Raw genomic sequence first — 27,500 nt, 5'->3', positions numbered from 1 at the left:
AGATTTTATTTAATCTCGTCTAATATGTCAAAAGAATATGTTATATCACATTGATTTAGTATATCGATTTAGCATTGTTAAACGTTTCATAACTCCTTATGTTTTAGCATATAAGCACACACACACACATGGAAGAATGGTTATGGTGATTATCAACAACTTACTTTGCAATACGTCTTCACGTCTTGGGACAGGAACTCCAAAAACTCTGCAAATAAAATCTTGAGAGCATGCTCCTCTGCCTCATCATAAAGGTCTTCATAAGCCGGTCTTAGCCTCTCCATAACATTTAATTCAATGCTGTCAGAAACCTCAATAGATTTTGGAGATCCATTGACAATGAACTGGGCGAAAATTACCTGAAGACAGTATCATTTACTCATTAAAAGTAAGTCTAACTTTTCTTTTAGATGTAAAGAAAATATATTCTGCCATGTAAATATATTTAAAATGTAAACGAAATAATAATAAACCTTTTAATTTGGATAGTGAATGTTTAATCGCCTTTGGTTGGATAGTCAGACAATACCAGAGATTAAAACTGTGCAGTATTTTGACAAAAAAAAAACGCTTTCAAATTTTAGCCAGAAAATTTATTTCAAATATTCACCAATCAAAATGACTCACAAATCGTCCAACTGTCTAAAACCTGATGCTCGAAAGGTTTGGGAATTGTTGAGGCTTTTTGAGGTAAAAGTTTTCTAGTGAAAATCTGATAATCTATGTCTTGTCAAGAGCGGCTGAATAGATAATGCAGATTTCAATGACATTGAAAGGCAAAATACAGCATTTGCTTCTTTCCACAACAGAGATATGGCCAAGATGGTAAACAGACTAATAATGCTTGAGACAATTTTTGTATAATGAAAAACATGAACAAACATGAACGAAATAAACAGCTTAGTGTTAGATTGAAGTTTATAAAAACAGGTTACCCTGGCTTGTTTGTTGATGAAAAACAGATCCAATTTGTCTTTGTAGAATAATTTTCTATACTCTTGAACACTGTCCCAGAATTCGAAGCAGTTCAATCCAACCTGAAATTCCAAAAAGACGAATTGTTACCTTTTGTTTTGGACAAAACGTGGTTTATCTAATATCGCTTTGCTTTACCAATTTTAGTCCGAAATAAGAGACCAAACCTTTTTTATTCATAAAACAAGTAGCACATGAACAGACGCCCCATAAATATTCCTAAGAAATAACATAGTAACAACTGAAATAGTTGAATTCCTTAAGAGATAAATAATAGAGCCAGTAGTATTATCTGTCCCAGTTGAATTATAGCTTTGTATATGACACTGTCCTGTGTTGAAATACTTCAACCAAATATATCAAACCTGCCATCGATCTTATTTAGTTGGACAAAGTGCGAAAATAAAACAATAGTAACGGATATGAAATTTGATCATTTGCATGCTTGTCGGTATCCTACCAAATGAGATATCAGGGCCTCCTAAGAAAACCAAAAATAAATTAGCATAAACATCGAGTTCTTCAGAACAATATGATCCTATTATGATATTGTTCTGGAAAACACGATGTTGACGCTGAAACAGACAGTTCGTCACAATATTAATGGTACAAAAGTCTGCACTGTAGAAATGCAGAAAGTCATCCCGTGGCCTTCAACACAAGGCGTTTTGGCCTTCTTTTGTTATTACCTAACCATTCCTAAATAATACGGATTTTGAATTATTTTGAAATCTTAAATCGGTTAACAAAAATTTATGTCGGATAAAGAGCCTGCGGTCGACCTCCTGTAACGTCACTTGAGACGATTTCATTCTTTACGTCACCGAAAAAAAAATGGAAACTATCTACTAGGACAATCCCTCTCATGCTTCGGGGAGCTAATGGTATAGATGACAACTAATTCGCATCTGAAAAGGAAGTATCGTAAACAAATCAGGCAAAGACAATGGTTTACTTGTGACCTCTAGTTTAATGGCTCCTCCTCATACAGTTTTATCGCAAAGGTGCTATCGTTTTATTTTTAAAATCCACAAGGATAAAAAGAACGTTTAACTGAAATAAAGATTGTATCATTGGATCTTTTATATTTATGAGAATAGAGATTCATAATTTCGATGTTATGCGGTTGTATGATGAGGTTTATTTTAAAATGGCAAAACATAATCAAATATCAAAAATTAAAATTGGGTTTTGTTGATGTCATTCATAATATATGAATTATGTCATTAAGGAGTGGAGCTTACTGCCTCTTCATAGTAAGGAAAATAAATCAACTCCAAGATTTAACATTAATTACAAAAATGATTGTCTTTGCATGGTGAAGTCCTGAAAAGAAAAAAATGAAAATATAATCTTCCTAAGTTCAGTTAATGATAAATAAATTAAAGATATATCCACACTTAGATCTGTAAAATAGATTGAAATCGATAAAGGTACCTGATTCTCTTCATCCTTCTCCATGAATTTTCTAAAAGCTCGTCCAGCTTCCTTGTCGTGGTGAAGAGCCTGCAACAACATTTCCATCCTCTCACTACCCATAAAGGCACAATCCGTCATGTCCAGAATTTTACTCATGTCCACCCCGCCGTGTCGCGACCCAGATGTGGGTCGGGAATCACACACTTTGCTCGAGTCCATGGAATCTTCGCGGTAAAATGTCACTTTCTCGAACTCTTTACTTTCAGTTCTAAAATATAAATGCATTTTTGAGAGTGAGGAAACAAAAACCAAACAAACATTTGATACAGCTTTATGGAAAGAATGAGTAACAGTCGTCACATGCTTCTACCTGATTTAAATCAATGATACATATTAAAAACATAGAGGAAGTATTATCAATTGAAACAAATTGTTAACGATTTAATGGTGTACTTGCACTATATAAATAGAATTCATTCAGCCATTCTTTTTTGTGTCTCCTTGGGTTATTTTATTCAGATCATCATCATCATCATCATCATCATCATCATCATCATCATCATCATCATCATCATCATCATCACCATCATCATCATCAATAATAGCAGCAGCAGCATTATCTATTATGTATTGTTATTTAAGTAAACATTAAATATCTTTTATCGAGCTATTCTTATCTCTGAAATGGTCATCAACATAATTTTAATCGTCGTCGTCGTCGTCGTCGTCGTCATCATCATCATCATCATCATCATCATCATCATCATCATCATCATTATCATCACCATCATCATAATCATAATCGTCATCATCAACAGATCAACAACAACAATAAGAACAGCTCTCTGAGCTAAATTCCATATCACTAAACGACTTGACTAATCGCTTCAAATTACAATAAACAAAATTACCTATTAACAGCCGAAGCGTGTCGTGATCTTTGTTGTTTCGTATCCAAAATGCGCAATTTCGGAGAAAGCAGGTCACGAGGTTTTTTCACAGGACCAAGGATCTCGCCCGAAGCCGTTTGCTCCACATAATCCTCGCCCAAAATTCCTTTCAGATTCCTGGCAGAACATGGGACGGTAACCCCTGTTGGTGACACAATGGACACTCTTGTAGCAAAATCCTCCAGGTTTAGAGAGGGCTTTGTATTTACAGTCGGTGTTGTGGTAGCCCCGACGGCTGATTTGCACCGGCATCTCTCGAGCATTTCGCTTTCGTTTCTGTGAGCCCTGACCCGACCTGCTGACATAGAGGATTTAAGTTTGCTTGAGATTCCCGGCAGTTTCCCGACAAAGGAACCCACGTCCGCTGTACTTGATCTTTTGACTACTTTAGTAGAGGAATTTCTTTCCATGTTTGACTCTGGAGTATTGGATCTGGAAATGCTAGCTTTTCTGGAGAATTGGAGATTTGATGTGCCTGTTGAGCTGCGATGAGAGTTGGCGGTTGGTGGTCTTGAACTTGTTCCAGTCTTAGGCGTGGCTTGTTTTGGTTCAGCAGGAGGTTGAATACCTAAATACTTTGCTGTAGGCGTATCTGCTAGTCTCTTTATAGTATCGTCTCCATAGTTCCGTCTGTTGCCGACTTTTGGACTAGTGATTAATTCTACTTCATTTGATTTAAATTGATTTATTCTATTTTTCAATGCGCTCATCTGCAATGGAAACGAAATAATATTGTAAATATTTGGTCAGAGAAAATAGCAATCTGTGGTGCCAGTCATAAAAGAAACCATTTAAAGTAGATAGTGGTTAATATCACAGCTTAGTTTTATTTTAAATTTGCAATGTTAATAATGAATTTAGCATTTCTTTTCAGATGGTAGAATAACTTCAAAAAACTGGGAACAAGAAGTGCGCAGAGAATATATAGTCTTTATAAGTTACGTAATTCATGTAATAAATTTATGAAATGATGTTCAAGTAATGGGGAAAATATACTATGCCTTATATTTTTGTCGTTATGTAGAAAAGGAAAACAGACTTATTCAGCGAATGAGATAAAAACTCATCAATCGCGTCATTTACGAATGAGAATTTTAACTGTTGTTCAAAGAAAACTTTACATAATATATTTGTTTTTATTGGCTTGGTTTGTTAACACCGACGGAGAGGAATTTGCGAGATAAACAAACATCTTTTCTAAATGATGGTGAGCAACTATTATCTATAGAGGAACCACGACAAACTCCAGCTCACAAACTTGAACTTTCATTTAACGCAATATCCATTAAATATCCAAAAAGTGCTTCATTAAGAGTCACTACTCGAGACGTATAAAATGAGACATAACGCTTTTATAGGGGAAGTACTAATTGTACACACGAGTATGACTGAGAATATGAATAAAGAGCCTTTCCAATGATTCAATTTTATGCGTCGTCTACAGCAGGACTCGAACTCGGGACTTATATTTCGGTCACAGACCGCTACATGGGCCTCATGACTTTAAAGGACTTATTTTCTGAAACGTGTTTTACTTCAAAGTGTAGACTGAGATCGAAACAAACCTCCTCAATCCCTTGTCCACGTTTAGTCCTGGGGCAGCATGACTTGGGTCTGAGGGGAATAAGTGACTTGGTCATAGGCTCGGGATGGGACTCTTTTTGTGGTTGGAACGATTTCATGGCACTGTACATGTAGTATTTATCAGGGTCCGTCTGAAGTAGATGTTTCAGTAAATAACGCGGTGCCCTAAAAAAAAGAGAGAGAGAAAGAGAGAAAGGAGGGGGGGGGGGGGGCAGAGGAATTAGAGATGCCATTATTTGATGGTGTTAAGAGTGTAACTCGATATCGTTCTCATCACTGCCTGAACTGATATACTATACATGGACTGAAGTCACAGTTACAAAACGTGGACTTTTTAGGGTTTATTTCATTTTTTCACTTTAAGCAGTTATATTCACTTTACTCAAGAAAGCTTACAAATTTGATCTTATTTTGATGATTTTACAACAGATTCACATTTCCAGTATACCAAGCTCACTACCACATAATGCCTGTACAAGATGATGGGTCACAGATTTTGTTTTATCAAACAGATTTTACATAAATAATTGTCTGGAGTCAATATCAACTTACCAATACAAAACTAGTGGCTCCATCACTTTACCCTGGATTTGAAACAAATGTTCTTGGTGCCATGAGCTAGGACTTTCTAAACCAAGCTTTATTTTGTCCTCTTTGGACAGTTCGAAGTGAGAGCCTTGTTTGTGGTATTTTCCTCGCATGTACATGGAATAACTAAATGATTGAAAGGACAGAATAACAATATATTATTTATCAATTACTGTTCTGGATGAAGACTATTAGGGTGATAAAACAGTTCTAAAACATGTTAACATTGAAATGTAACGTCCGAATTAATGTTGACACTTTCATTACTTACTAAATCCTGATTTTGATAGCCCATGGTCTATCTTTCATTGGAAACTTTTTTTATAAGCACCCTTTATTTATGTCCATAATTTGATATTGTAAACAATCATTAACAATTATTTCAGTTACATTAAATTTGAAAACTTAAAACTTAAAATACATGTTTTTATTCGATATACTTTTGACTGACGAAACGCACTATTTTTCATTGTGGCTAGGATTTTATATATTTATGAAAAATGAACTCAACTTTTCAAAAATCACAAAACCCTCAAAGTTTCAGGTTTTAAAATTTTTGACAAGGTGGTGGACCTTAATAAAACATTGATATAAAAACAACATTTTTGTTAAAATGGGGAGAGGCGTTTTATCAGTTTACGTCAGTGTTTTACTCATATCAAATGTTTGTTCTCACTTGATCTCTTCTTCCTCGTCGTGTATTAGCCTTCCTTTGTCAATATCCATCCAGAGTTCCCAATATTTCTCTCCAGGCGTTCCGGATAGAAACTTCTTGAAGTTCATGATTCCTTTCATGCTTGTCAAGTTGTACCATTTATCCTTCTTGCGCCTAAAATGAATGTCCTGTTCCTCAAAATCTTCATCACTGTCTAGTAGTGAGTCTGCATCACTTTCCTCTTCTGCCGACTTCTTTATCTCTCTATTCCAACGAGCATGGCGATTCTTTGATTGTAAAGAGGGCACAAGGACTGATGGTTCTTCTGCTTCTTTAATGACTTGCTGGTAACCTCTTTGTTTGACCATATCCGAGACGTGTTTTTTTGCATCGGGTTTTTCTTCATCTGAATCATCTTTTCTATAAACATAACATTTATCCAAGTCATTAACTGTTATACAAGTCAGCTCTTCTTTTGGATAGATCTCACTAATTTCTGGATCCTGCAAGATAACTGACTCACTCACAGACAAAACATCCGCCAGTGTCTTTTTCATAACTGCTCCGACTATAACAGATCCAAATTCATTGACAGAATTTAGAGCAATGCTGGGTGCTACGTCCCATGACACGTCTTGGTATATATCATCTATGATTGGCTGCATGTTCATCCTTTTCTCCAATTCTTCATCATCCTTGACATCTGTCTCGCCAATGGCGCTGTCTGAGTCGGTTCCGGTGTTGTCCTGCTTTGGTAAGACGTAAACTAAAGATCCTGGCTTGAGCATTTGCTCTACGTCTTCAACGCCGTTATTGACAGTTTTTCTGACACTGCGCGTGGATCGATGGATTTTGTCAGCAGGCCTGGGTGTAAAAGGACGGTCTTCAACCTTACGGAACATATCATTGTTCAGGACATCATCATCGTTAATCGGCGGTTCAGTTTCTCCGGGACCGACCAATCCTGTATAAAAGATGAACAAATGATATATAAAAAATCTTAAAACGCGTTTTATTGTAAATACCATACCTATAATTCTAAGCATTTCTGTTCAGAGATTTTGTATAAATATGTCCTTTTTATTAATTGACTCAAGATGATTTTTCCAATCATCCCCTTTTATTAGCCGATCTTGAAAGTACTTTAAGCGTTATGTAAACCATTTTCCTAGAGTGCCTGTCATTTATTGGACAAAGGCTAGAGGGAGAGAGAGAGAGAGAGAGAGAGAGAGAGAGAGAGAGAGAGAGACAGAGAGAGAGACAGAGAGAGAGAGAAAGAGAGAGAAAGAAAGAGAGAGAGAGAGAGAGAGATGGAGAGATGGGAAGAAGGATAAAGAAAAGCCAACGAAATTGAAATTAATGATAAGACGCGGCGTTCAAAGTACGCATAAGCAATGCCTATATGATTGAAGTGAGTTACATTCACGAAAATGAGTCAAATTAACAAAGAATGCCAATGGACAACAACGATGAATTTCTTTAAATGGGATTTTGAATGATATGTATATTCTACAGTACGGACAGTTTTAAATATCGCAATACAAACCAGGGGCGTAGACACCAAAGTATGGACTTCGGAAAACAGAGCTTTTAGGACGCGTTTTCTGCTCATGTTCAGACGTATTATCCTTGGTCACCTCACTGCTAGCTATGGGTGTCAGAGTGGTAAACTTTGGGTTGGTGCTGATTCCTTCCTTGGCTTGCGTGAACCAAGATTCTTTAGCTGCTCCTTTCACATCCCCAAAGCTGACAAACATTTGCTTGACTATAACATCTTCCAAATTAGGGGGAGGCACTTCAACCTGTCAACATCAAAGTCGTGATAATTTACCAAACGCTTGCTTTGGTATATGGTGAGTATTTCTGTGTGACAACAGAGTGAACAACATAATATCCTTAAATACCTGAGTTTTTACGTGAGATTTTTTTAAAGCGCAATATCCACTTTACGTGGCCATACCAATTTACAATGGATCCCAAGCCAACAGCGAAACTCGAAATGTAAGTTGAGACATGACGCCTGTAAGGCGCTATTCTATATATATTTCGACAGATACAACTCTGATATCGGCCATACTCATTTTACACATGTGCGGTGAGAGAATTTGAGTAAAGATTTTGATTTAGCTTTGAGCCAAACTAGGCACTTATCGCTATTTTGACGAGCGGTAAACCACAAGACCATAAAAAATTCAGCTATCGTCTATGGTATCCTTAATAGAAAAATGTATGGTTTCTCATTTTATTTAAATGTTCAGGTCGCCTTCAAGCAAGTAATATGAGATTACCCCCCCCCCCTACCTCCTTGAAATAGCATTTACTTCGAAAGCCTGTGGATTCGAACTAAGACATAATAATCAAAAATCACATCAGGTAAACAAGGCTTGAAAATTCAATGTAATCAACATTCATCAAGACACTACAATAATATTCTGTTTATTTGATATATCCGGGTCAAATAATTGTAATGTTTTAACGAGTGTTTAGTATGTTTTGTTCGTGATTCCGTCGTTTTAACGATCCCACAATCTGATGAAAGTTTACCTTATTTCTGCCGAGATCTTTGCCAATATACCTTGGATGTTCTAAATTGTGTATTTTAGAATGAGATAAAAGACTGTGTGCTTTTTGAATATTTCTTTGTCACTTTTCGCCTATGCAATGGTAATGATTGATATTTTTTTATCACATATATCAGGAAAGATATGCTAAATGGTCTACGATTTTGGAAGTGAATGTATTCACGATAAAATAAATGTTAACACTCTTATTCATTATCTTTTCTTCTGATCAGCTAGTGTTTTAAAGACAATTCCAAAGCTGCAAACAATTATTCAAAATTAACGAAATTATTTTTTACTTTCATCGTTACACACAAAAAAATCGCTCATCAAAACTCAAGGCTGCTAAGATAACAGAAATACCATTAGATAGTACAAAACTAGTAACATCGACCTTACCGATTTCTTGACTTTCTTCTGGCGAGGCGTGAAGTCTATTTTCATGACTACGAAGTCTTTTTCCTCATTAAAAAGTCTAGCTTGGGAGATGACCTTAGCTAATCTGTACTGGAAATAAAACTCGCTCTCCAAGAAGATGGGCAGCCGTTCTGCTTTAATCCAATAAATGCCTTGGTCTTTGTTTAGTACCTGGTATGGGGGATACAAAGTTGTTTACTGGTAGATGGTAAGTATACAAATACAAATCACTACTTGATATTTAGAATGCTACTTTCTGATTTCATGAGATTTATATAACTAAACAAGCTTAGTTTCAATAAACGAAACTATCTAGATATTTACAAGTTTACGTGTGTACTTCTTACTTTCAGAAATTCATTTATATATAAATATCTATTCTTTAATTGCAAAAACAACAACAAATGTTTCAAAACAAAAGTATGTCAAAGAGCTCACTATTAACACACCAAAGGCATACCTATCGCTAAAAAATGTAAATATCACATCAGCTGTCAAATGCGGTAGTATAAGGTGGTTTAGAATGAAAATATTGCATCAACAAAAATGTTTTAATGAAGTTTTTTAAAATAACAAACGTTTCCTTTTTTCTGATTTGCCTAGGCATAAAATTCCATTGAAACTGCGGATTCAAACAAGCGGTCACCTAATGATGCAATATCCATAGATATAATTTAGGTGTTGAGTCGCTGGAAGATGGTAATTAGGCAAATCTATTTGACCTTCTTTCAACGAATTCGTGCGTAATTATATATAGTATATTAAAGATAAAAGAATAGAATAGAAACTTAAATTTAAGTCATTTTACAAATAATATAGACGTTGCGGGTTTCCCCTTTGTCAACAATGTTTCATGAATGACGAGTATGAGTTGAGAGGATGACATTGTTAAAGAGAATATACAAAAACATTGCATTTTCAATTTGAAATATGTTAAGTATTGCGGGCAAAATTATTTCGGCATTAAAAAAAAAGTTCTATTAACCTTGCATTCGATTATATCATATTCGATTGACTGGAGTCCATAACAAAGTCACCATAAAAGGAGTTATGATATGGTTTGGTTTCTTTATTTTTTTCAATACAAGTCTGGTTGCAGAATTCTGCCGATTTTTTTCAAAATGTTCATCAAGCAAACCAAAGAGAAAAATCTTACCATGTATATATATATATTATATATATATATATATATATATATATATATATATATATAGAGAGAGAGAGAGAGAGAGAGAGAGAGAGAGAGAGAGAAAGAGAGAGAGATAGAGAGGGAGAGAGAAAGAGAGAGATAGAGAGAGAGAGAGAGTGAGAGATACGTAGATATTTGTAAAGACAAGGATTCGATATCATACAGCAAATGTTATAATTATAATGATAAAATAATGATAATCATTCTCTACTCCTTACGGTGACATTGTAAGTCGTATCAATCTTGACGCCTTCTGGTCCTTCCGTGTCCTCAATGGGGATGAGAGGCATGTCGGAGAAGGCATGTTTACGTGCCAGTCTGTATATCTTTGGTGTAAAGTTTTGAGATCGGACAGCTTCTTTGATTTGTTTGGCCAACCTTTGACGCCCATCGCTGACCACCTCAAAGCCACCAGTGTCCACATTAAAGCAAACTGGTTCAGGAAATGCCTGAGAAAGTGAAATTGTTAAGACATATAAATAGTATGCACTTGGCTAAGTAGTTCACAAAATTGCCATCCGGAAGTATAACTGGCCAACACACAAAACGAGGTGTAACCATGATTGGTTATAGTCTGGTTAATACAGTTTAGTGAGAATTACTCATAAACGCGGATGGCAAACAAAAAAACAATAACAAAGACCTGAGTGACGTCATCTTCGAACTATCTATAATTTGTGCTTCATGCAATGCATCTACAAAATATAACACCGACAATAATCATGAAAACATTATCTTAAACAAATTAACACACTTCAGTTGACGATTCTATCCTCAGCCCTTTTTTTATTTCCACATCCAACTTTTGATTCATTTGTTTTCAAAAAATTCTTATTATATGAATCATTTGCTTTTCAAAACTCTTTTCAAGTCACAAAGAACCCATTAGCATAACCCATTGAGACCTTATTGAGGGAAAGTTATTCGACGACAACGTTATTCGTAAAAATTGAAATTGCATTATAGAGGTTTTGTCTCAACAAAAAGCAATGCCTGAAAGAAACGAGTGGGCTACTAATTTTATCAGCCACGTCTGTGTTTTATTATTCTAATTATGATAATCTGAAAGAAAACGTTATTTTTCATAGACGAATCTGTTCAGAATTGAATGACGGTCTAGTATTTTTCTTAAATGGAAATATTTTGTGGACTTTACCTCGATATTAATTTTGTTTGATGTGAAGTCAAATAATTGTCAAGAATATTAAGAGTTTTATTTCAGACTCATTCTGTTGTTGATGATTAATACTTTCTTCACTTTATTTCAGGACAATACTGAGGTCTGAAAGTTAGGTTGTTTCGGGGATATTCACATTTACCGAATAACAAAAAGGGAGCGCTATATACGTTTCTTTTTAAAGTTAATTTCTTGACCATACGTTAAGGCTACCTTTTAACAAATGAAATCCTACATTTTGCTGCACAGATCGTTAGAATATGATGACCTCTGGCTTGTCAAAAAATCTTAAACCTGAAACTTTTAAAACAATGTTATTATTTTGCTGTCCAATTACAAAACACTTTTTTAATGTTTTGGTCGGTAAATGCAGCGTCAGGATTTGAAGGTTTTTATAGGTCGGTGGACATCTAATGAAGATAAGGAATCATTTTCTTTACAAATTTTGAAAATGCGTTTTGTCATTGTGCCATGTAATTTAATGCAATAAACGAGCAAACTGGGATACAATCTGTCAGATTAATTATTACAGGGTTGGTTAAAATCTTAACTGCTGACTTGCACCAATCTTGCCATAATAATAACTGAACACTTATAAGAATACATATACAGATTTTTATTCGAATATTCAGATATATCTTGAGCTTGATCTTTTTGACTTAAGCTTTTTTATTTAGCGCAATGTCCACTAAACGTGCTCAAAGCACTTTACAAAGGATCCCTAGCCAAAAGCAAAATGTGACAGGTAGGACGAGACATGATGCTTGTCAGGCGATATTATATTTGTTTCTGACAGAGACAATGTTGTTAACGGCCAGGTACTCGTATTACACCTGAGTACGATAAGAGAATATGAGTAAAGAGCCTTTTCCAAGGACTCAACTGTAAGCCACTCGGGGCTCGAACCGAAGATCTTCCAATCCGAAGGCGAGTGCCATACCAGTAGACCACGTAGCCGCACTTAACATGTAGGACATAGTATCTCACTCTTTTGAATAGAAAATACAATACAAGGAAATAAAGAAACAATCGTCTGATCACACTCTACTTGAACAGTATAAAACATGGACCTGCATTTAAAATGTATGAAGAATTACGATCGTGTTGGTATTGATTAGAAATCACATGAAAAAAAAATGGAATTAACACATTCTCATGAAAGGTGTGATTGCTTGATAGGGAAATAAATCAGATCACCTGTGTATCAGGTTATATCCCATTAAATAATAAAATTACAATGCCGACCGAGCTGCAGTGTTAGCTTGGAGTGAAGAATTGAAATGACATTTTAAAGCCTTTTATAATACCCGACTTGTACATATATGCCGGTCTGACACCCGAACCTACTTATGGGCCTAGTTTAACATTGTTGTAATGGACAATATTTTGCGTTATTATTTTGTGGTTTCCATTACAAGAATGGGTCCATAATGAATAAGGTTATCAGATCTGCAAAATAAGTGCACGTCGATAATACCGGATATAACAAAGAGTCCTTTAAGTCCATGGAGACGGTCTAAGTAGTATTAAAGGGAGAAGACTTACTTGCTAACATTTCAATAGGACGCTTTTCTGGTGCTAAGTACATTAAAACACTTTAACCATTGCATGCATATTGAGGGCAATGCTGTAAAATGTATAATGGTTTTACGATATTAAAAAAAGTTGAGCATTTAAATCGCGCAATATCCACTTTCTCTCCCGACGGATTATCACCTTGTCGTGGTGGGAGGGCTTGCGTATCTCGAATCTCGGACCTCTAATAAGAGAAAAAAGGAGAGAGATCAGACGAAGAGTAATCCACCGGCCCTCCAGGAATGGGGGTTGAGCGTAGGGTTAACAACCCACCTCATAAAAAACAAACTGTTACAGAAACAGAAACCAGACGTAAATCCACAACCGGCGGCAGCAGAGAAGCGGACCAGAATACTGGCTTCATGACGGTAGGAGGTCAAAGCCGAAAGGACGCCCCCGACCAGATTGCAGATCTGTTGTCACCAAAACGCAAGCTCAATGTCTCGTGCTGGAATGTTAGGACCCTATATCAAACAGGAAAACTGGCACAAGCCCAGCGCGAGATGTTGAACTACAAGATCGATTTGCTAGGCATATCAGAGGCAAGATGGACAGGAGCTGGGAAGCGCCAACTCTCAAATGGCGAACTGATCATTTGGTCAGGACGAAAGGATGACCAACACAGAGAAGGTGTTGCCCTCTGATAGCCAGGCAAAACAACAAGTCACTATTGGAATGGAAACCGATAAGTGAAAGACTTTTATACACAAGACACAACTCAAAATACACCAAGCTATCAATCCTCACATGCTACGCACCTACAGAGGATTCAGATGAAGAAAACAAAGAAGAATTTTACGATATTCTTAGAATGGCCGTTGAAAACATTCCAAGACATGATATGCTCATGATCATCGGAGACCTTAATGCTAGAGTTGGCAATACACAAACAAATCAGTCCGTTGGAAAGGAGGGCATATGGGTAATGAACAACAATGGAAGCAGACTGGCAGAATTTTGTGAAGAGCACAACTTCATTATTGGTGGAACTTTCTTCCCACACAAAAACATCCACAAATTGACATGGAAATCACCAGATGGGAAAACAGAAAGTCAGATAGACCATATAATTATCAACAGAAAATGGAAGAGCAGCTTAAACGATGTCAGAGTCAGACGATTGGCAGACATTGGAAGTGACCACCATCTTGTCACAGCCAAAATCTCTACTAAATTGATGAAAACAAAAATAGCAAAACAGAAGGAGAAACGTTTCAACACAGATAAATTGAAAAACCCAGATATCCAAAACAATTTCAATATCTCAGTAAGAAACAAATTCAGTGCAATACAAGATATTACAAACATGACAATCCAAGATTTCAACCACGTCATGCAGGAAAGTGCCACTGAACACTTAGGACACAATAAATCCAATACAGAGAATTGGATATCAGCAAGGTCATGGGAGCTCATTAACCAAAGAAAATCAATCAAACTAAATCTCCTGAACGCTAAATCCCCCCGACTGAAAGAAAGGCTATCCAGTGAATACTCATTGAAGGATAAAGAAGTGAAAAAATCCACAAGGAAAGACAAAAGAGATTTTGCAGAAAATTTAGCAACTGAAGCAGAAAATGCAGCTGTAAGACAAGACACACAAACACTATACAAAATCACAAAAAAGCTCTCGGGAAACAGAAGTTATGGTCAAGAGAAACCATTAAAATCCCAAGATGGTAGTGTCATCACAGACGAAAAGGAGAAATTGAAAGATGGAGAGAATATTTCGCAAACCTTCTGAACAGACCAGACCCATCTTCTTACACAGATATCCCAGAAGCAGAAATGGACGTAGAGGTTAATCTTGGTCCAATCACTGAGCATGAGGTGCACGAGGCAATACAACAACAAAAAAATGGCAAGGCCCCAGGTATTGACAAAATCAGTGCGGAAATGCTTAAAGCGAACTCGCAAGAAATGTCCAAAATTCTCAGTAAATTGTTCACCAACATTTGGGAAAAGGAAGAAATACCAGAGGATTGGCAGAAAGGCATCATCCATAAAATAGCCAAGAAAGGAGACCTAGGAAATTGTGCTAACTGGCGTGGAATCACACTCCTGTCCGTAACGAGCAAAATTTTTAATAGAATCCTTCTGAAAAGAATCTAACCTCACATTGAAAACATTCTTAGAAAAGAGCAGCAGGGTTCAGAAAAGGGAAGTCATGTAGTGACCACATATTTACCCTGAGACAAATCATGGAGCAAAGCATTGAATGGAACAGCCCCCTCTACACCATTTTTGTCGATTTTGAAAAAGCCTTTGACAGCTTACACAGAGAGTCCCTGTGGAAAATACTCCGCCATTATGGTATACCGATGAAGATAGTCAACCTAATCAAAGCAATGTACAGCAACTACCAATGCCAAGTGATCTGTGGTAACAATTTAACAGACAGCTTTAATGTAACAACTGGTGTAAAACAAGGCTGCATACTCTCCCCGCTTCTGTTTATCCTGGGTCTAGACTGGCTCATGAAAAATACAATTGATGGTAAGAAGAGAGGCATTCGCTGGACACTGACATCCTTTCTGGAAGATATAGACTACGCAGATGATATCGCGTTAGTTTCCAGTACACACAGAGACGCCTCAGAGAAACTAAACGTATTACACAAGAACGCCTCGAAAATTGGACTGAAAATAAATTTCGATAAGACTGTGTACATTAGGGTGAATCCAAAACATGACAGTGAAATTAGGATAGATGAACATATAATTGAAGAGGTAACAGAGTTCTCCTACCTCGGATCCAAAATAACAGACGACGGAAATGCAGAACACGATATCAAGCACAGAATTCAAAAGGCAAACCAGGCTTTCGGCATGCTGAAAAACTTTTGGAAATCAAAGCAAATAATGAGAAAGACAAAGCTGAAAATATACAAGAGCAATGTTTTAAGTGTACTGCTTTATGGAAGTGAAAGCTGGAAAATGACATCCTCCTTAATACAGAAACTAGAAGCCTTTCAGAACAAGTGTTTAAAAAGAATTTTTAATTTATTTTGGCCTACAAAAATAAGAACAGTGGATCTATTAAAGAAAGCTGACTGCACTAGCATTGATAGCCAAATAAAAATAAGAAGATGGCGTTGGCTGGGTCATGTGGCCAGAATGGAAAAAGGGTCACTTCCCAAGACAGCCTTGTACTGGACAGCAGATGGGAAGAGAAAGCGGGAAGACCCAAAGAAACCTGGCGAAGAACCATGGAGAAAGAACTAAAGGAAGCAGGCCTGTCCTGGAATACAGCCACCGCAAAAGCAGCCGATCGCAAAAAATGGAGATGTCTGGTGGATGCCCTATGTGCCTCAAGGCCCGAAGAGGATTAAGTAAGTAATATCCACTTTACTTAATCAAAACATCTTACAAGTCGCAGGATAATTTTATCATTGATTTAGTATACGCTCAAGTTGAGTTTAACGGTATGACCGGGGAAGGGGAAGTAATGAATTAATATTACAATGTAAAACTCTACTTTCTGACAGATCTAATTGAGATTCATCACTTAATTGTGTGTGTGGGGGGGGGGGGGGGGGGGGGGGGGGGGGGGAATATATGGGTCAGAAAAAATCTCTAAAGGCCAAATTCAAATCAGCTGCGTTTGCTCAATAGTCGAATACCTTTGCTAACCTTCAATGCCAATTAACGATCTTAAAATGTATTAAACATTCTAATAATAGTAGAAATGATAAATAACCGTTTCTATAACTAAAGCAAAAAATGTAACAGTTCTTTACATTTCATTTCCCATAGTCTACTAACAATAAATACATACCGGTAGAGATAAGAAGGCATTGAAGAATTCTACAAATAGTGGGTCGTGGACGAGAAACTCCTCCTGAAAAACAAACAAGGTGTTGTTATGGTAACAAATTACATTTTGTCATTTCTCAATATCATCACCATTATGAACATTAAAATTATGATTAACATATCACCGCCACCACCACAACCATCACCACCACCACCACCACCACCACCATCATCATCATCATCATCACCATCATCATCATCATCATCATCATCATCATCATCAACATTAGCATCGTCATCAGCAACAACACATCATTATCATCGTCACCACACCACCAACACCACCACCACCACCACCACCACCACCACCATCAGCAGTAGTAGCAGCAGCAGCACCGCCATCACCACCACCATAACCATCATCATCATCATCGTAATCGTAACCGTCATATCATCATCTTCATCATCAACTTCTCTCCCACTAAAGACGTCAAGTATTTCAGAAACGTCTCTTTGCGGGTTAGGGAGGGATTAAAGCGTGCTCCTCCGACAGCAATTTCAATTCAGCACACTGGGAATTTTCTTGAATTTGAGTTTTATAGTCTATTCTGCAAAGTACTATCTATCACTAACTCTCAGACTATGATTTTCCTCTTTGATTGGAATTAAGATATCGTACAACATTAGTACCATTGCACGCGGAGGTAAGTATTTTAAAATAAGGTCTACCGGAGCTCATCCTCAGGAATGTATCCCCAACCCCCACTTTGCCTTCAGCACAGATGCCCAAAAATTCCCACTATATATGCTTGACGGTTTCTACACCCTTTGTTATATATGAGTTCTCAAAGATTTTCATTAACTCAATCTTTAGGGAAACCTACAATAATATAAGGTAGACAAATGAAATGCTCCATGATAAAGTATACAGTCCTGTTGCAGTCTTCCTAAAAATATTCATACCATTTTAGCCAGATAAATTTCACCTCAAATATCGACCGATTAGAATGACCTTCGACCTGTTAAAAAGTAGTCTCCAATCTGAGACTTCAAAGAAGGCTTGAAATTGATGGTTTTTAAAAAGATGGATTCTTGAAGTATATCTGGCCAAACCTAAAATGTGTTAATACAGAGTGCGGCAACACTTTGATAATCTTATAAAGAAGGCGATCCAAAAAAACCCGATAATAATAATAACAAGTAGTAGTAGTAGTAGTAGTAGTAGTAGTAGTAGTAGTAGTAGTAGTAGTAGTAGTAGTAGTAGTAGTAGTAGTAGTAGAAGAAGAAGTAGTAGTAGTAGTAGTGGTAATTGTTGTTGTAGCAATAATGATAATAATAATAAAAATATTATTATTATTATTTTTAATAATAATGATAATAATAATAATAATAATAATAATAATAATAATAATAATAATAATAATAATAATAATGATAATGATGATGATGATATGATGATGATGATGATGATGATGATGATGATGATGATGATGATGATGATGATGATGATAACAGTACTACTAGCAGTGATAGTAGTAGTGGTATTAGTAATAATAATAATAATGGTAGTAGTAGCAGGAGTAGTAACAGAAAAAGAAGTTGTTGTGATAGTAGAGTAGTAGTAGTAGTAGTAGTAGTAGTAGTAGTAGTAGTAGTAGTAGTAGTAGTAGTAGTAGTAGTAGTAGTATTGATATTATTATTATGATTATTATTATATTTATTATATATTATTATTATTATTATTATTATTATTATTATTATTATTATTATTATTATTATTATTATTATTATTATTATTATATTATTATTATTATATTATTATTATTATTATTATTATTATTATTATTATTAGTAGTAGTAGTAGTAGTAGTAGTAGAGTAGTAGAGTAGAGTAGTAGTAGTAGTAGTAGTAGTAGTAGTGTAGTAGTAGTAGTAGTAGTAGTAGTAGTAGTAGTAGTAGTAGTAGTAGTAGTAGTAGTAGGTAGTAGTAGTAGTAGTAGTAGTAGTAGTAGTAGTAGTAGTAGTAGTAGTAGTAGTAGTAGTAGTAGTAGTAGTAGTAATAGTAGTAGTAGTAATATTAGTAGTGGTAGTAGTTGTTGTTGTAGAGAGAAGAAGAAGAAGAAGAGGAAGAAGAAGAAGAAGAAGAAGAAGAAGAAGAAGAAGAAGAAGAAGAAGAAGAAGAAGAAGAAGAAGAAGAAGAAGAAGAAGAAGAAGAAGAAGAAGAAGGGTGAGCAGGAGAAGGAAGAGTAAGATGAGTAGAAACTCGAATACAAGGACGGAGATGATGATAGTTCTCTGGACTAACAAAAATGACAACAAAAACAAAAATGTATTACCAAGGTTTGTGCCTTGACTGTAATCTTTATATCCGTAGCCATGTTTTAAGTTACAGCAGCATAATTCATTGGTGATTACAAAATCCTATCATTTGCGTAAATCCAAGTGTGCGTTCCAGAATATTGACAAAATTCAGCCTTAGCTTAGTTATAGAATACACTCATTTGACATTTGCGGCCTGTTCCGCTCATACTTAATCAAATATATTCACTTGATTGATCTATAATTAATGTCTTTTTATCACGTCACTATCAAGCCATTTTGAAACAATGCATGATCAATAACTGAACAATTTGCACAATACAATAGCACACTAAACTCCAAAAGAAACTTCTCACATACTAGAGCCGAATATTTGCAGAAGAGAAGTAATTAATAAATCAAAATACGTGGTTTTGCAACGGATAAACCCAATATTTTCAACGTGGATGGTCAATCCACGCAATCACCTTCGCCTTCTCGTCGTAGCAGCTCTTAAGTGGTGTCGTAAACTTCGATTGAGTGATAATTCTCGTTTTTATCAACAGATCAGTTATCAGTCCAACTACACAGACAGACAAAACACTTTGAAGGTATTCCTCTATGGCTACAATGAGACATTCGGTATAGTCATATTATACCTGGTATGATTTCCCTATATTTATGATATTGTCAACGATAAGAGAATCGAAGGCAAGGGTTCCCAAAGAGACCGGGGTCGGCTACTTTACACTTGTTGACTCGAGTCAAACCAGGTAGGTTGACAGATCGAGACACTAAGTGTCACGAATTACTAATTATATATATTGAACAGTCCCTGGGTTATTTGAAAGCAGGGAATCAAACTTGTCACGCGGAGAACAATGAAACGGATTCTTATGTGAATCCAATAAATTGTGATAGTTTTCGCCTTTTAGCCATTGAATTATAAAACAACTATAATACGTCAATTACAATTGTCTAGAAAATATCCGAAAATGCAATATGTATGTTAATTGTGAGTGATTGATGCAGTGATAACAATAATCACTTTCATGTTCAGATCGATTGTTGCCCCCCCCCCCCCCCTCCCCTTCCACCCTTTCATTCCTGTGCATTCCACACTTGCCTCTCCAATTTCTTCTATATGATTTGCCCGATAAACCAGTCAACGGCCGTACTCTGGAAAAACTCGCATTTTAAAATTTGGCCAGAAAATTTGTCCTTCAAACCTCGATCGATTAAACTGAACCTCATCTTGGCAAAAACTCTCAAACCTGGGACTTCACGAAGTCCCATGTTGGGGAATTTTTGCCAAGACGAGGGTCAGTTAAATTGATCGATGTTTGAAGGACGAGTTTTCTGGCCAAATTTTTAAATACGACTTTTCCCAGAGTACGGCAGTTAACTGGTTAATCAAAGATATGTCGCCTATTGATACCTTCTGTTTTCCACCACGTTATTAATTGCTCAATCGATTTTCTATTCAGATATCGCCAAACCAGATTTCTGTCAATTATGTGGCTAATTTGTTCCTATCGACACATGATTATGCTATATTATATAAGTTCCAATTTCCTTGTCTTAATTTCTGTGTGTAAATTTGAAATGAGAATTATTTTTAACGAACGTGAGATGATTGGTACATTTTGTAACAGACATAACCACGTTTATTTCTTTGTTCTTTTCAATATCAATATTTATAAAACAATCACTGTGTGACTTTCATATCAAGGTGTTTGAATCGTCTTTGTGATCGCCGAATTATCAAACCTGCAAAAAATCTGAGTTAATCATCTATTCCTGTTCCTATAATACATTTCGCAAAAATTATGTTTCTTACTATAGTTATACACTTTTGTTTGGTTCACATCTGTTTTGTCTATGGTAATGAAACCTTGGGACCATTTACATGACATCAAGTTCTATAAAATTAATATGCCCAGCCACTCTCTCTCTCTCTCTCTCTCTCTCTCTCTCTCTCTCTCTCTGTGTGTGTGTGTGTGTGTGTGTGTGTGTTGTGTGTGTATTATATATATATATATATAGTGAGAGAGATCGAGAGAGAGAGAGAGAGAGAGAGAGAGAGAGAGAGATGGGGGGGGGGGAGAAAGTACATTTGAATATGATAAAATTATGAAAATTTTGGATCGGCCTTTTATGAGAAACAGAGGACCAAAATGACCTCCATTCCTCTCCATCATTGTTTTTGGAAATGTGAGATCCCGATGTAACAAAAATGATTAACTGCAGGTCTGTACTGGAGTTCTTGCATGAATATAGAAAAGGCTTTGTGCTATCTTTTATTTTTCAGGATGCGGTTAAAAAAGAACTTTCATGGCGCTCATGTTAAGGACACACAATTCAGGTAAGGAGATAGGAAGATTTATTTGTCGCAAAATGAACACACGAAAATGATATACACATAAAGGAAATACTGCGTGCGCCTAATAGTGAAATTTCATTCCTCTCTTAAGAATCGTGTATATTATTTACCAAGGGAATTTACGTGTGTTAAACGTTGACCTATATTCCACGCGATGCCAACATAGTTAAAGCAAAAGAAGTTGTTATTTCGAAAAGTGGACACAACTTTTTAACTACACACTCCCATAAGTAAAGTAATGGGTGATCTTGACAAATTATGTGATCTTATAAACCTAGTATACGCAAAACATCAGTAATATGTGTCAGTGCCAAATAGGGGTTATAACATTCTTGACATGTGTTAGGGAAATGTTAAAAACGGCTACAAAAGTATACAACTACCACCACTGGGAGACTTGGACCACCACCCTACTGACACCAAATAAATGGATGTAAAGACAATTTTCTTTTATAAATTAATGTAAAAAACAACAACAAACAAACCCTATATATATATTGGTTTTGGTATTGAGAGAGAAGAAGAAGAAGAACGCGTGAATGTATATATATATATATATATATATATATATGTGTGTGTGTGTGTGTGTGTGTGTGTTTGTGTGTGTGTGTTTATGAGAGAGAGAGAGAGAGAGAGAGAGAGAGAGGGGGGGGGGGGGAATGAATTCGGGAGGTGTGAGGAATATTTTATGTTTAGTCGTGTTAAGCCTTTTGTTCATTTATTTCTAAGCATACAATTTTTATTTATCTTTTTAAAAATTGTTTGTTTTATTTTTTTTTCTTCGGTTGTCTATAGCGATCCTCATAAGGGAAAAATTAAAGGTCATCTTTTTTTTTGTCATCTTATCTTAAATACACATATGTCAGTAAACATGTTGCACATCATCAGATAATGAAATGACACACTTTTTATCATTAATGGTCAAGTAAAAATGTCAAGTGTTTAACCAGTTGATTGCCGCACTCTGAAAAAACTCGTAATGAAAATCTGGCCAGGAACTCGTCCTTCCAATATCGCTCGATTTAAATGGACCTCATCTTGGGAAAAACTCTCAGACCTTGGGCTTCGCGAGGTCCCAGGTTTGTGCAATTTTGCCTAAATGAGTGTCATTTAAATCGATCGATATTTAAACGGGTTTTCTGGCCAAACTTTTAACATGTGTCGATCCAAAGTACAGTAATTTCCTGGTTAAAAGCTTCTTCTCGGCCAATCCTCAACAACACTCATTAATCCTCCGGTTTTGTATATAAATCAAAAGGCCAGCTAATCTTATAGTATAACCAATCACATTTCAACATTCATCTAAGTCACAAATCATTTGAATTTGAATCAATATCAAACTGTTTCAGATAGAAATACACAATATATTAATTTCCTGCAATCAATCCACCTGAATCCTTTTCATTCCATTCCATTCTATAACTCTCTAATACCCCCCTTATAAGTCGAGGACTAACACACATACGGCGCTACAACCTTTGGCTTAAGCCATTGCGTAGTCGGATCAAAAGTGGACAATGGTCACGCTGCATTGACAAAACGAAATGCCCAGGGCTTTAGCTGTAAATTAGACATGCTGTCGTTCATACCATGAAGTTCAAAGATCCAGCAATACGAGTAAGAAAACATACGTATCGTTTAGATACAAATCAAATGCACAACACTCTAAGCTAAAGAAGCCATTTTGTAAAATGTTACCTGTAGTTAAATTCAATAATCAAATATTAAAAACCACATGATTTGCTATTAGTACACACACAGTTAACATTTTTTTATGAAATACAATTATTTTATTGTTGAATCTAGAACGATAGAATTATCCCCATGAACGTGACAGTTCATAAGTTAGCAATCTTTACGACTTACTGGGGGTCATAAAGCTTTGTTATGGAGTCTTCTCTGATTTCGATGGTTTCGATAGCGTATTTCTCGGGAGTTGGTTTCAATAAAGCTTCAAACATTATCATTATAATGTATGTATGTGTGTGTGTGTGTGTGTGTGTGTGTGTGTGTGTGTATACACCCAGAGAGCTGAATTTCATTGTCTACTTTTTTCAATTAAATACCTAGCACATTTGGACAAAACCCTGAAAATGATTTCGCTTCTGATAGCCTTGCATCTTTAACCATTTTTTTCCAATTACATTCCTGTTTTGAAAATTATTTCGCTTCTGATAGCATTGCATCTTTAACCATTTTTTCCAATTACATTCCTGTTTTGAAAAAAGTTGGGGGTTACGATAGCGCAATTTGTAGAGCACTTGACTGGCAAACGAACGAAATAGATCCAGTTGAGGTTAATTTTTTTCTCTCCACTTTTTACCACCCGGCAGTGACAGGATTGCTAGGCTGTAAAATCTAACGGAAAGTACTTTATATTTCCAAAATATTAGCGTCCTATCCATAGGTTATAATAGTTTCTGTCCCTCTAAAACTTCATATGTCGAGATAAACTTGCTCCACGGGCATAATAGCTGAAAATGGCTGCTTTTCATGTATAAAACAAGTTTCCTATCAGTACGAAATTCGTGAAAAACGTGTACACACAGATTACCGCCACCAACAAAAGATCTTATCGTTTTTCTCACATGCAATAGTGTCCAAATTAACATTATGAGTCAATCATTTAATAATAAAAGAGAAGAGGAGATTAATTGTACGAGAGTCTTCTAAACATATTTCTGTTCGCTCTTAATTTTTCTCTGTAAATTCTAGTTCAACGCATCTAATTCGTTCTCTCTCTCTCTCTCTCTCTCTCTCTCTCTCTCTCTCTTTCTCTCTAACTATCTATCTATCTATCGATCTATCTATCAATCGTTACCTCTCTCCCTCACTGTCACTTTCTCACCCGCATACACAAACACACACAAACACACACACACACACACACACAGACGCAAACACACATGATTGCGTACAGAATTCTTTCTGCTTCATTTACGAGATCTATATTTTTGATAAGAAAAATGTCAAACACTGATGAAACAACATCTAAAAACCTGCCTGTCTACTTATATGGCTGCCTATCTATCTATCTATCTATCTATCTATCTATCTATCTATCTATCTATCTATCTATCTATCTATCTATCTATCTATCTATCTATCTATCTATCAATCTATCTATCTGTCTATCTATCTATTCATCTATCTTTCTATCTATCTATCTATCTATCTATCTATCTATCTATTCATCTATCTTTCTATCTATCTATCTATCTATCTATCTATCTATCTATCTATCTATCTATCTATCTATCTATCTATCTATCTATCTATCCATCTATCTATATATATATATATATATATATATATATATATATATATATATCTCTCTCTCTCTCTCTATATATATATATATATATATATATATATATATATATATATATATATATCCATCCATGCATCCATCCGTCCATCCATATATTATCTATCTGTCTATGTATCTATCTAACTTTCCATCCATCCATCCATCCATCCATCCATCCATCCATCTATCCATCCATCCATTCATCTATCTATCTATCTACCTATCTATCTATCTATCTATCTATCTATCTATCTATCTATCTATCTATCTATCCGTGAATCCATCCATCCATCCATATGTTATTTATCTGTGTATTTATCTATATAACTTTTCATCCATCCATATATCCATCCATCCATTCCTCCATCTATCTATCTATCTATCTTTCTTTCTATCTATCTATCTATCTATCTATCTATCTATCTATCTATCTATCTATCTATCTATCTATCTATCTATCTATCTATCTATCTATCTATCCATATATCTATCAATCTATCCATCCATGCATCCATCCGTCCATCCATATATTATCTATCTGTCTATTTATCTTTCTAACTTCCCATCCATTCATCTATCCATCCATCCATCCATCTATCTATCTATCTATCTATCTATCTATCTATCTATCTATCTATATATATATCTATCTATCTATCTACCTATCTATATATCTCTCTATCTATATGTCTTAGTTTACCTATCTACCATCTACATACCTGCTTGCCTACCTACGTAACTTAATAACTACATACCTATCTACAAACTTTTCAGTGTGTATTTTATCAATATGTATTTATCCATAAGTCTCATTCTTCATCTAAAAGTTTGTTTCATACATCTGCAATATTGCCTTTTTTATTAGTGTCTATTGTAAACCATTTTCTTGTGTCTGATTATGTCATAGTATCAACCACCAACGTCCCCCCCCCTCCCCCCCCCCCCAAAAAAAAAAGAAAAAAGAAAAACACACCCAAACATATAGCAAAAACAAACAACAAAAGTACAAGTTCATTAAATTAATATTTCTTTGAAGAATCAAAAACAACAGAAAGAACAAGAAACGATTTCACAAATGTAGGGATACAATAGAAGACACAATCTTATCTGAATTAGCAAAAAGACTTCGGCAGTAAGGAAAAGTACTTGAAATCAAGCAAATGGGTCGATGTGTGTTCTAATACGATCGAATATTGATTATCGATTAGGGCTGACAGTAACCCGTGGCGTGGCACCAAAACACAGCAAAACAGGGGACACAGGGAGAGCCAACGGTGTCAATGTACACACAGGTGAGGCTATTTAAAGTTGAACGAATAATATTATAGCTAATGAAAAAAATGGTGGTCACTGGCACTATGTTAAATTTCATCATCGTTGGAAACATAGATTTTAAACCCCTTGAGAGAAAGAACATGCTTTAGACGCAGGTCTTTAGAGACTCGTTGTTGGAATCTTTTCTCACCTATTTAAAAAGCCCTCCGAATGTTTGTTTCAAATGTACTGTTATTATCATCATCATTGTTATTATTATTATCATTATTATTATTATTATTATTATTATTATTATTATTATTATTATTATTATTATTATTATTATTATTATTATTATTATTATTATTATTATTATTATTATTATTATTATTATTAATAATAATAATAATAATAATAATAATGAAAATATAATAATAATAATAATAATAATAATAATAATAATGATAATAATAATATTACATAATCAACTTATCATTATCAATACCAGGTCCTGTCATCTTTACTTAAAAGATGAAAAAAGAAGGAGGCAGCTTAACTCAATAGTACAGCAAAGACTTCATCCCGAAAGGTACCGAGTTCGAATAACCGCTACGTTGTGTGGTTTTTGAGGAAGTCACCCTAGTTCAGTTTGCGGCGCTGCACTGTGACTGGCGCCTGGGTTATTCCAGTCTCTTCCCTTGGAATAGACCCTAGAAACAAATTTCTGCTATGGGATGAATAAGGGGAATTTTATTTATTTATCTATTATTGATCATTTTCATTACTTTTTATATTTCATTTCGTGACAAAGCATTGTCTTCATATTCACCTAGAATTCAATGAGAGAGAAAGAAAAGAAGAAAAAAAAAAGAAAAAACAAAGCAAAGAACTTTTCTAGATGTGAAATCAACACAGTCATTAAGTTCGTGGTTTATATTTTTAAAAAGACCCTATCTATTACGTCAAACAGATGTAGGCGTGGTCTAACACGACCGGAGTGGATCGCAAACATTCCATTGTTTGATGTGTTTATACAACTATTATTGAATAGCAGCTACGTTCACTTAGTCTACTCGATCTGATTTTCTTACTGCCTCTTTACTTTCTTTGGCATTCGATACTTATTGTAGTTTGACGTACACTGACAAAACATTTTTTAAACATTTTTACCATCAAATATATCCATCGATTAAAGTGGTGTCAAAAGTACTGATGTCAGGAGTCTTGTGTTTAGGATTTTTCAAATAGTTGTGGGTTGTCTTTACCGGTCGATAAATAAAGATTTATTTTCTAGCCGAAATCTAAAAGGGCGTTTTGTCAGTGTGCGATAGTATTTGGTGTTGATCTCACTATTCAGTATAATATTACGGTCTGGGGCTTATTATTATTATTATTATTATTATTATTATTA

The 27,500-nt window shown here is 35.4% G+C and overlaps 1 protein-coding gene across 7 annotated transcripts in view; it reads right to left on the bottom strand.

Annotated features, from left to right (window-relative positions):
* LOC144962858 (regulator of G-protein signaling 22-like) overlaps positions 1-27,500 on the bottom strand; it is an 81,406-nt gene that overhangs the window by 34,361 nt on the left and 19,545 nt on the right. For all 7 annotated transcript variants that reach the window (XM_078896201.1, XM_078896200.1, XM_078896204.1 and 4 more), the window contains exons 4-14: positions 16,868-16,930; positions 10,557-10,787; positions 9,132-9,320; positions 7,718-7,973; positions 6,193-7,135; positions 5,481-5,642; positions 4,910-5,093; positions 3,306-4,054; positions 2,413-2,662; positions 936-1,037; positions 165-359 (exon numbers count right to left, since the gene is read on the bottom strand). In XM_078896201.1, coding sequence (XP_078752327.1) covers positions 165-359; positions 936-1,037; positions 2,413-2,662; positions 3,306-4,054; positions 4,910-5,093; positions 5,481-5,642; positions 6,193-7,135; positions 7,718-7,973; positions 9,132-9,320; positions 10,557-10,787; positions 16,868-16,930 — 3,324 coding nt within the window. The remainder of the gene's footprint in view (positions 1-164; positions 360-935; positions 1,038-2,412; positions 2,663-3,305; positions 4,055-4,909; positions 5,094-5,480; positions 5,643-6,192; positions 7,136-7,717; positions 7,974-9,131; positions 9,321-10,556; positions 10,788-16,867; positions 16,931-27,500) is intronic.

This window comes from Berghia stephanieae, chromosome 1 (genome assembly GCF_034508935.2).
Source record: "Berghia stephanieae isolate SIO BIC M18660-M18661 chromosome 1, UCSD_Bste_1.3, whole genome shotgun sequence".
In the NCBI taxonomy this organism is placed as follows: Eukaryota; Metazoa; Mollusca; class Gastropoda; order Nudibranchia; family Aeolidiidae; genus Berghia; species Berghia stephanieae.
Note: the sequence above shows the minus strand (reverse complement) of the source record. Positions and strands in the feature narration are given on the sequence as shown.